Here is an 11,169-nt window from a genome sequence, read left to right on the forward strand (position 1 = left end):
GGCAAATGCACTTTGGGAGGGAATTCTGCGATTTGCACACCACTGCTGAGGGTCCTTTCTCTCTGATACCCCCCCCCCATCTCTGAAGATGTCAGCACTGGAGAAGGAGCTCCAAAGATCTCAGCTACGAGTCGGTCTTGCAGGAACAGAGTGTCTTAGGGTGGATTATAGTAATCTCTGTTTAAAAAAGATCCTTTGCTCACCCTACTAGGAATATTCCTGAAGAATAATGTCTGTGCTTACATAAGGATTTAATATTGCATTTCCTAGCCATAGCATGCCAAATTTTTGCCATGGACCAGAAAGGCCCTACATAACCCAATTTGACATCTTGGTACAGAATCCCCTTGTTACAAAGTCCTCTCGCACAAGATTAAGGTGGCTAAGGACCATGCAAAGCTTAACTCGCCCTCCCATAGTAGCGATGCTGGGTGATTTGCACCCTGCCAAACCCCGAAATAATCATTTGCAAAAAACTGCTTTCTTGTGTGACTCCTGTGACCTCGTCCTGAGCCTTGGTGCAGCAGAAGAGACTGTTCTTAAAGCTACACATAGCCTGGTCTACATAGAGCACACATTGAGCAATATGTGGGTTTGTTCTTTCATTAAAAATGTTTGCAGTGTTTGGCTTTAAAAATAGTTGCAGGAGCACAGCAAGGTAGACAAAGGCTCGGCTTCAACACTGCACAGGATGGCAGATGAGCTGGGTTGATTTCACGATGGGCTCTTTGCCTGGGGCACTTTTTATAGAACATACAGTTACTCTGGGGGTCTCCGACTGCCGTCATCTCAACCTTTTTAAGCAGTTGTTATTTAAAAGGGATGCAATGTTTTATACTTAGAAAGGCTATGTATGTCACAAACCTGTATTTTAAAATGTAGTTTCCTTTTTTCAAAAGGTTATCTTTTATTAGTATGTAAGGGACTCTTGAATAAGATCAATACTTGACAGAGAGGTGTGCTTTTGTCATAACAGCAAGTGGCAGTTCCAACTTCTTTGCATTTCAAAGGTCCCTATTATCTCTTATTTCAGTTTAAGCGTTACGTGAATAAGCTTCGGAGCAAAAACACACTTTACAAAAAGAAGCGCCTGGAAATAGCAGAAATTACAGCTGAGTATGGCATCCTGCAGAGAACAGAGGAGCTCCTACAGCAACGCCACGAGGATATCCAGCAGCAGCTGGTAATGGGCCATTCCATCTTCCTGGTCACACCATGAAATGCATGTCTCAAGGGTGAATCTCCTGCCTTCCAGCTCTTTCAGCAAAGCCAAGCAGGCCAAGCCTGGAGTTAGGATGACAGCATCAGGGCACGAGGGGCTTTCTCCAATACAGGAGGGGAGCCTCTTGCCCCGAGGAGCTTGCCCTCTAAAATTTGACATGGGAGACACAACGGAGTCATGGGAGGGTGTGGAGGCAAGGGGACCCAGGAGAAGGATATTCGATTGTGGCCATTACATGTGCTTAGGCTTGCTTAGTTGCAGCGGGGCAAGGAACTAGGGGAAGGGTGGCTTTTGAGGGAGGATTTGAAGCCTTTGGTGATTTTGTTGGTAGAGTGACATTTATACTTGTGCTGCAAAAGATTGATCTCAAGCGGAGATCAATGTTTTGGTGCGATCTTTAGTTTTAAAACAGTTTTATTGACATGAGCTAGTACGTATCATACGTTAAAAGAACTTACATATATGATATTTCAGTTCTAGCATGTTGTATTCAAAAGCTGAACATTTGTCTTGTTTTTAATTGAAACAGCTTGCACACACATGTTGACCTGGTTTGCACATAATGCTAACCTCCAAGAATTGCACATTTCCTTGTTTACCCTAAGCCACGGTTTCACTTATCATTATGCATGAACTGGACCACTGAAGACAGTGAAGATGCAGCCATTATGGCCACCTGGATATCCCAAATGCTCCTTTCTCACAGTCCTCTTCCATGGCATCATCCCTTTCTTTCATCACTTCCTTTGTTGGAAAGCTGTTTATGTTTAGAGAAGGCCCTTTTCCCTAAAGCTATTTACATTTTTATCAGAGAAGTTGTGGCAAAATATGGAAAGCAGTGTAACCAAGTGTGTGTTTTCTTTCTCAATCAGTATCTTTAGAGAAGACTTGTATTTCTTCTAAAACAAAGCAGAACAGGCTGTGAGGGAGGCTGTAAGATGATCATAAGTTTTGTCTGTCGTTGCTTAATCAAACATTATGAATCTGTGTGAAAGACATGGCTCAGTAAATAAATAGCAACAGTAGGCTCAGAATTATTTGATCCTTGACAGATTAAAGCAACAGATGATTGCAAATGCAGCTGGTTCTTTCAGACATTTAGAAGTTCTGCTACGCAGTTTGTCCATAGACTTCCCTAGTCCTTTGCCCAGTGAAACCCAGATAGCCTTTAAGGACAGATGGTTTGCCACAGCAGCTGGCCTGTTCTTAATTTTTTTATATATAGCTCAGTCAATCAAAAACAAACCTTTGGTGGTCCTTAACTTCACACAGGGCTTTCTTGCAGTTTCTTAGTTGCAGAACCTGTTTGTCTGCCATCAGAACCTCTACTTAGAAATGTTTTTTTCCTTATGCTTACAGCAAGCAATTGAAGACAAGAAGGGCATCTCTGGCTATAGCTATACACAGGAAGAGCTGGAGAGAGTCTCTGCAGTGAAGAGCGAAATGGATGAAATGAAGGGTCGGACTCTGGATAACATGTCCGAAATGGTGATTATCCCCCACCAGATTTAAAGGCTCCATAGGGGGGCAGGGGGTTGTGTGCTTTCATCTGTCTCCCTCGCTCTACCAGCAGCAGTAGGACTGTGGGTGTGGGTGTGTGGCCAGTCCCCATTTGTCACCCACCTTACTGTATTCTTCACTTTCCCTTCTTCCCCCTCTATTTGCCTCTCTCATCTTCCTTGTCTCCAGTTTTCTTGCTGTGCTATTAATAGCATATTCACATGGTGTGTTTTTCTCCTGCCAAACAGGTGAAAAAACTGAATGCTATGGTGGCTGATAAGAAGTCAAGCCTTGCTCCGATTATCAAAGATTTAAGGCAATTGCGACAGAAGTGCCAGGTAAGTGGAGAAGGCACTGGCTGGGGGGGTTAATTGTTTTGTTTTGCTGGAATACAGTTGGGCTGATTTCAGTGGGACAAGATTTCTCAAACACTCTCTAAATTTATCCTTGCAATTTTGCCCATATGGCAGTATGAGGTTCAGAGCCTCCCGGCTGAATAACATGCAGTACTATCTGTGACTAGATGCCTCGCTGGTCTAACCAAAATAGACATGTTGGGGAGATGATCAAGTGCATTTGTGGTTTTTAAACTGTTTCTTTATTTATTATATATATATTAGATTTATATCCCGCCCTTCCTCCTACTTTTGTTTAAGTGTAAACCTCCCTGGAACAAATAATAGTTGAATGAATGTTACCATTTGATTTACTTATTGGTTTTCATGCTCTTACATGAGGTTTCCAGGGGTCGCCCACCTGATCAGGTCCACCCCTGTTAGCTTGAGAGTCGCATCATGCGGTCTTTTGCTAGGCCTGTGAGTGTTTTTCTCAAACTTAAGAGAGCACTTATGTGTCAGCTACACACTTGCACAGTCTTAAGATGTTTTTACAGGGCAGGATAGGGGTGTTGAGAGCCCTTAGGTGAAACTCGGGCTGAGATGAGGAAAACTGATGCGCAGAGGAGCCTGGGGCAAGCAGAGAAGACTGCCATTGAATAGTTATCCAAAGGACCTGTGAAAACTCTTGGCACAATGGCTAAAAGTCAGCTGCCCAAGGAAAGCAGCTCCTCTGTCCACCTGGCCTGGATATTGTCACCAGCTCTGCTCCTGGGCCTGATTGGAGGAGGGGGAGTGCTTCCAGGGAAGGACTCTGTTGGTGGTCCCCCATGACTACAAGCTGTGCTTTCAGTTCAAGCCTGCAGAACTCCCTCCCAGCTGAGATTAGACAGGCATCCTCCTTGCTGAACTTCAGGCATGTGACTAAGACTGTCTTGTTCCAGTGGGCATGTCTGGTTTTATGACGGTTTTGTTGTTTATTTCAAGTATGGTTTGTTTTTATGTACCCCACTTCAAAATGCCAGTGATTAAGTGGGATAGAAATATTTTAAGTAAATAAAGAAGAGCAAGACAGAGCTGCCACAAACGCTGGCAAGGAGTTGCTGCTCTTTTGAAAGCCACTGTTGAGAGCCTTTTTGGCCAAAAGGCGGGGTATAAATGCCTAAGCTAAATAAGAGCGAAACCTCCATGTTCAGAAGCAGCATGCGCATCTGACATCCAGATGTTGAGGGTGGCGGTCATGCCCCTTCTCATGAGCTTCCCAAGGCATTTGGCTGACTGCTGTTAAAAACAGAAGGTTCAACCAGAAGGACCTTTGATCTGATCCAGCAGGACAGTTTTTCTGTTTGTTATAGTAGGGCTTGTGTAGCAGACGTTCCTGGTGTCTTTTGCCCCTATGTGAAGTATGCTTCCCCCCACCCTTAGTTATTTTATAGTGTGGGTGAAGGCAAGCTTTCATTTTAAACACATGTCATTATATGCACCGATGCAATTTGCTGCTTCACTGGGAGTGGAGAAAATAGTATAGTATACCCTATCATGCTTTCTAGCGCAAGCTGGACTGTAGTTACCTTTGTTGCTAGCAATGTTGATAATCCCATGGCCTAAGTAAATATCTGTACAAACTGTACAGGAACACAATCCTTTTCAACTCTCTTGTGAGCTTGATTGTAATACAGCTAAGTCAAAAACCATGCTATGGTATGAGCAAGTTAGAAACTCGGTCCACTACAGCATTAATGGCCCTGGATAGTGATGTGTGCTTTAAAAGATGGCGGCGGGGCAGCTTGCAAGTTATGCTGTAGTTTACCCAATTGATCCTTCCGAGTGTGGGTTTCCCACAAGAGGTGTACCTCGGAAGTCTCTTTGATTTATGTAAGGGCCTCTGTGTGCCAGTAGCTGAGTTTAGACAGCAAGACTGACAAGAGCATGATCTGCCCAGGTGCCGCATGCTGATAGAATTCATGGGCCCTTCTCCCTTTTTTCCCTGCTAGGAATTAACCCAAGAATGCGGAGAGAAAAAATCCCAGTATGACAGCTGTGCAGCGGGCTTGGAGAGTAACCGTTCTGCACTGGAGCAGGTAGAAAGACAGGACAGAGCTGTCTTCCATATCTCACTCCTCATCCCCAGTTTTCTTTTGCAAGATTTTACATGTGCTGAGGACCTTGAGTGATGATCTATATTTAGGTCCACTTATCTTATTTACCATCACAGTTGGGTAGGGAACAGATTCCCATTTACCAGACTGGTAAGTTGCACCAGACATTTGGTCTCTAATTCTGCCAGGAGCAGACATGTGGTAAAATTGTTGCCTGTATCCATCCCGGCCCAGTTAAACATAACAGCAATTTTCTTTCTTTCTTTCTTTCTTTCTTTCTTTCTTTCTTTCTTTCTTTCTTTCTTTCTTTCTTTCTTTCTTTCTTTCTTTTTCTTTCTTTTGATGAAAGGAGAATAATTAAATCATCAGTGCAGTCATGGGGCTGTTGACAATGGTCCTGATGCTGTAGACTTTTTGTGGTCTTGCCACTTAAAAATGTGATCTTCCTGCTACAGGAGGTGAAGGGCCTTCATGAGGAATGTGTTCAGGAGGAAAGCCGCTATCATCATATCAACTGCATGAAACGGGTCAGTCTGCAAAAGGCTCTTGTGTAGCCATTTCATTAAGATGAGGGGTGGCTGGAGTCTAAATTCAGGTGTTTCTTCTTAGATTCTAGAAGTCAACCTTCAGCGCGCTAAAGATGAGATGAAGATGTACGTCTCTTCAGACCCACAGGAAAGAAGAAAGGCAATCAGGTATTTATTTATTGTCTTATACTTAGCTCCTCCTTTTCTTCCATCATGGAACCAACCCAAGGCAGCATACACATGGTCCCCTGGGGGCCTCCCATCGAGGCCAAACCCAGACATGCGTAGCTTCAGAAAGATGTTGGCCTCTTGTGCCTTCAGACCATCCCCAGGGACACACACTTGAGAGCATTACTTAACTCTAGATGAGCTTTCACAAATGCAGGTGTAGTCATCGGCCTTGAACCAGAAGAAACTGGACACATCAAGTTTCTCTGAAATTCTCTGCAGTAGATTAACAGAGTCTCAGCCGTGACATTCTTTGTTTGCTGTGGCTCAGTCTAGGATTCTCCCCATATGAAAACAGGGTTGCAAAGATAATAAAAAATAGAGAGATCCTCAAAGAACAAAATGTTGTTTATGTCCTCTGTTTATCTCGTGGGTCTCCATTTATGGTGGTTAAATTGAGGGGCAGCCAGGGACAGGGAGCAGATTACATCTCTCTAAATATTTGCAAGGGATTTGTTATCTGGGTCGATGGAGGAAAGAAGTTGAATGCCTGAGAAGAGAAACAGTCAGAAAACTAAAGTAGAAGCGAGAGGACAGTTGTGGTGGAATTAGCGAATGAATGTTGACAGAACCCGCTGGCTGTGTGATTGACTGGTCCAGTGTTTCTCTGGTCAGTGTCTGTGTGTGTTTTGTCCTGTTCTTTCCTTTGGTGTGTGGAATCTTTCTGCCATAACCTACTTCTCTGCCCTTGGTGTTATCTAGTGGCTGTTTTACAGATCATACCTTGTAGTATGTATTGAAAATGCCAAGCTTATTGGGGCCGCTGTAGGTTGCCTGGAATCTAGGAACTTAGAGTGGGTAAGGCAGAGAAGGAACAGCATGCCAGCATGCTTCTTGTGGAGTCAGCTGGTGGCAGATATCTGTCCAGTGCTCCTCCCCTCAACTCCTAAGGGGTCCTAACTCATAATATAGGCTAGTGACTTTTCTACCTGCCCAAGCCCCCCACTTGTTCCTCCTGTCACACTCTAGACGGAGCGATTCTGAGAGTAGCACAAGACACAAAAGTGCACAGCAGGTTGCTAGCTGGTCATGTGGTGGCGATGGGCGGTGGGGAGGAGGTGTCCCCATTTTCCATGTGCGTGCTGAGGCCCCCTCCTGCACTTTTGCTTTTTTACTGCACAATAAGAAAAATCTACTAATTCACTGAACATATAGCAGAGGAAGATTCTCGGGGACAACAGTGCTTCTGGGCAAGGTGAATGAGACTTCAGAATGGTTGATTGCTACTTCCTTTGGGGGGGGGAATCCAAGAGAGAATGCAAATTCCGTTACAATTAAATAAATAAATATCCCACTCTTCCTCCAGAGGAGCCCAGGGCAGCATCCAAAGGGTGATAAGACTGAGCAGAGGCTTTGACAGGCAGCAGGAATTCAGCATGTACAAAATGGAAAGAGAATGCAAGTTTCTAGAAATCCTTTCAGGGCCCTGGAATGTAAACTAAGCTCAAACGACCCATATGCACAACCTCAATTTGCTAATGAACCAAAAATGCCCTAATTCTGATCCCCATCTCTGTTCCATGGAGTCAGTACTGAGGAATGTGAAAAGTTAATTTTGTTCTCTAAAAATAGTTTTAACTTTCAAAATTAAGTTGCATTCTTTCCAGGCATCATTATAAATAGCCAAAAAGCTATTCAAAGGCCTAATTTTATGGTGTCTTTCTTGTTCTCTTTCCTTTTAATAAATAAACAGCCAACTTTGGGGCTGAAGAGCCCTTGGTGAACCTACAGAGGTGGGAAAGGATGTCTATAGTTGTGTGTTCTCTTGGGGGCAACTGAGGTCATTTTGGCCCTGGCACAACTTACAGCAGCTGCGTGCCAGCCATGAGAAAGATGGATATCCCAGCCTGCAAGAGTAAAACATGTTCCAGGCATAAATCCCATTTCCCCATAGAACATACAGTCTATGGGGTGCGGAAGTGTAAATGGCTGGCACAGGCCCTGGAGACAAGGGCAAGTTCTCAATCGAACTGGCTGGGGCGGGGAGGGAGGGGAAAGGGAATCGTCTCCTGTCTTCCCCGGTGGAAAGCTGCAAACACCTGCCTGGTGGAATTTATAGTTCTCAAGAATCCTTTGTGAATGTGTGTTCCCCAACTGGAAGAATTTTCTTTCTGTTTTGAAAGCACCTTACAATACTTGAATCAAGTCGCATTTAGCCAGTTGTTAAAGACTCCTGATCTGACAGATGCCAGAGGCAAAAACGTGCATTGATTTTAATGGAGCAGAATGATGGTTATAGGCTGCTGAATTAGAAAGGTCCCCTGAAACGTTTGTCTCCATGTGCGCGTGCATGCGTGCACACTCAACTTCCTTTTTGCTCACTGTGTAGCTCACTGTGGCTTCAGAAATCTCATTCCTACTCCATGTAATCTACTTTACAGAATGGTCATAATGAGAATATGAGAGGCAGGTTATTACCACTTTCCTAAGCCCTTGGTATAAGCTGGGAAAGATACATAAATATGTGTTTGAACAAAATAAAACTCTATAATGACATGTTTCATCTACTCAAGAACCAGAACTGTGAATGAAATCCTCAGACCTCCATCTGCAACATGGGTATAATGATACGGACCTGCCTCACATGGCTGTTGTAAAATATTACTGACACACTACTTGTGAAGCTTTTTGAAAACTCTAAAAGTGCTATATTAATGTAAGTGCTTGCTTGTTTTTATCGTCTTCAGGGAACAATATTCTCGGATGATTACAGAACATGAAAACCTTGGAAAGGTAACAATAGATTTTTTGAAAATCTTTCTTCTTCCCATTTTTAGAAAATGCAGCATTTCATGCCTGTCATTAGCATATGCTGGTCCTTCTGCACAGCCTCCAAGAATGACTCCCTTATAGCACAGAGAAATTGTCTTTTCTAAATAAAGTATAGAAACAGTTCTGAAGTCAGCTTCCTACAGATAATGCTCCAGCTGTTTTGACTATCTTTTGCAAACAGCATGTACCCAGAAACCCCAGGGATAACATATTGTAATGCAGATGACACTTTGCCAGATCAAATTTGAAGTGGTATATAAAGAAACTGGATGAAGATGAATACATTTTCCAGCTGTTGTCCGTGGTGTCAATACATTTGAGATAGCTGTGTCAACTAAGACCCTTGCTGAGTTTTGAACATTTTAGCCATCTTCTGTGAAGTTCAGGTTTGCACAAATAATTCCTTTTCTTAACTTCTTTTTTTAATGTTTTCCGTATAAATCCAGTTATGCAAGTGTTATACTTTTAAGTACAGGATTTCTTGTAAAGTTTAATTTCAGATTTTCATACTTTCAAGGGCACAATTCACTCCAGGTTGCAAAGTATGGACTGATCTGAATACACAAAATAAATGCAATTCAGTCCAGAGATCAAAGAAGTGCTTGTATGCCTGAAAATGCTTTGTCTTTTAACCCTGTTTCAGTTGCTTGTAGAATTGCTGTCAAAAGTCCACTCTTACATTAATTTCAAAGTACACAAAACCAGGTAGAGCGGAAATGTCCTCCACCTGAAACTCTGGAGAGTCACTGCCAACTGGCACAGGCAATACAGAACCAGGTGGACCAATGCTCTGACTTGGCGTAAGTCAGTTTCTGATCCGCACACAGAGGTTCTGCACCACCACCAGCTGTGCCATTCACTTAATGCTTGTGCAGGCCATTGAAATGAGTGGAGGGGGTCACTTCATGCTCCATGCTCTTATTAAAGCTCCACACTCTCACTGGAGCCTTACAAAGCTTCAGATACCAGCAACGGGATTTCTTTAGTTAAGAAAATCAAATGTTCACACCTCACCGTGGGAGCTGCGTGTTGTAACTCTGAAACATTTCTCGGAATGATTTTGACTACTCTTTTTGAATAACAGAAGCTGCGAGAGAAGCAGAAGGCTGTACGGGAAAGCCATGGTCCAAATCTGAAGCAGGTGAAAATGTGGCGAGATTTCCAGCTACTCATGGAGTGCAAGAAGGAATGTTTTCTCAAGCAGCAAAACCAAGCGTCCATTGGCCAGGTCATTCAGGAAGGAGGAGAGGACCGGCTGGTCTTATGAATCTAGCTGCTTGGTACCCTGGCACTATTAAGCAAGGGATATTTCCTCAGCAGTTTTATAGTGAACATTGGTTTAGTTCTACAACTCTTTCTACACAAGTTAAATTTCTTGTTGCTGATGTTCAGGGGCTTAGCTACAAGGGTGGCTGGAAAGATCTCAGCCTAAATAGAGAATGGTGTTGGTTTCCCAATTTGACTGAGAACCTTTCAGCCACCCCTTGTATTAGAGAGAGAAGATAATGGTCATTCTACAAGCACTGCAGATGGAAAGTCACTCCATCACTTGGAGGCTGGTTTATGAATGGTTTAAGCAGTGGGGAAGGGCTCAGAGTGAAATTACTGCATGGAAATGGTAGGCTGAGAGTTGGCTGTTTTGACAGAGAAGCCAAGTTGAAAGATACTCTCTCCCCAGGCCCAGAAAAGTTGGAGTTCTAATTCTGGAAAGTATCTACATCTGAGCTTATATAGCAGGATAAACTATGCCATAGAGCCAAACCGACGTGCAAGAAGCCCAGGTGCCCCACTCAGTTATGCCCAAAGCTGACATCTTGCTCCCTCTTGGTCAAGGCTTGAATTCTTGACACGTCTTCCAGAATTTTAAACATGCTTTTTTCTTCAAAATATGTACAGGCCTGTAACTTCATTTAGGGTGATGTTTATATGACCATCTCCTGGCTCCAGCCAGAGTTGTATAGTTTCCCAAGGATGCAGGTTGGAATGTTTGCCTCCTGAACTCTGGTGAGGTATACCAGATCACCACCATGTGGGAAAAAGATCATATGTTGGTCCTTAGAAGACAGTCTGTGGTTGAGATCTGGAGACTTTGGATGATAAAAACTGGATAAGCCCTTTGCTGATCCTGGTTGTTGTGATTCCTCTGTGGCCTCATGTTTGTTTATTTTTACTGTTGTTTTGTCTTTGGTATTTGTTTATATTCTGCACAAATTTAATAAAAACAATTTTTAAACAAGAAGACAGTCCATTGAGATTGCTGACCCAGCAACAATATAGATTGCAGAATTCTTCTGATGTGGAGTAGTTCTGAAGATAGTGTTCTGCGCATAAGGTGCAATAGTATAGAATTAGAGTATAGTAAAGTCCTGGAGCAATGAAACACTAGCCAAAGCTTCCTTGTGGAAAGAAGTCTGGCCAGTTGATATAAGATCCCCTGGTGATTCCCTTTAAGACTGCATGAGCCTGCCCGGCTGCCTCAAAATCCC

At 43.3% G+C, this 11,169-nt stretch overlaps 1 protein-coding gene across 1 annotated transcript in view; it reads left to right on the top strand.

Moving 5' to 3' along the window:
• The window catches only part of IFT81 (intraflagellar transport 81), a 72,069-nt gene extending 61,147 nt beyond the window's left edge, over window positions 1-10,922 (top strand). The window contains exons 12-19 of the mRNA XM_061603026.1: window positions 1,034-1,183; window positions 2,582-2,710; window positions 2,971-3,060; window positions 5,052-5,138; window positions 5,612-5,683; window positions 5,766-5,851; window positions 8,599-8,644; window positions 9,768-10,922. Coding sequence (XP_061459010.1) covers window positions 1,034-1,183; window positions 2,582-2,710; window positions 2,971-3,060; window positions 5,052-5,138; window positions 5,612-5,683; window positions 5,766-5,851; window positions 8,599-8,644; window positions 9,768-9,950 — 843 coding nt within the window. The 3' untranslated portion in view covers window positions 9,951-10,922. The remainder of the gene's footprint in view (window positions 1-1,033; window positions 1,184-2,581; window positions 2,711-2,970; window positions 3,061-5,051; window positions 5,139-5,611; window positions 5,684-5,765; window positions 5,852-8,598; window positions 8,645-9,767) is intronic.
• The last annotated feature ends 247 nt before the right edge of the window (window positions 10,923-11,169 follow it).

The sequence above is a fragment of the Rhineura floridana genome, chromosome 19 (assembly GCF_030035675.1).
Source record: "Rhineura floridana isolate rRhiFlo1 chromosome 19, rRhiFlo1.hap2, whole genome shotgun sequence".
Taxonomy (NCBI): Eukaryota; Metazoa; Chordata; class Lepidosauria; order Squamata; family Rhineuridae; genus Rhineura; species Rhineura floridana.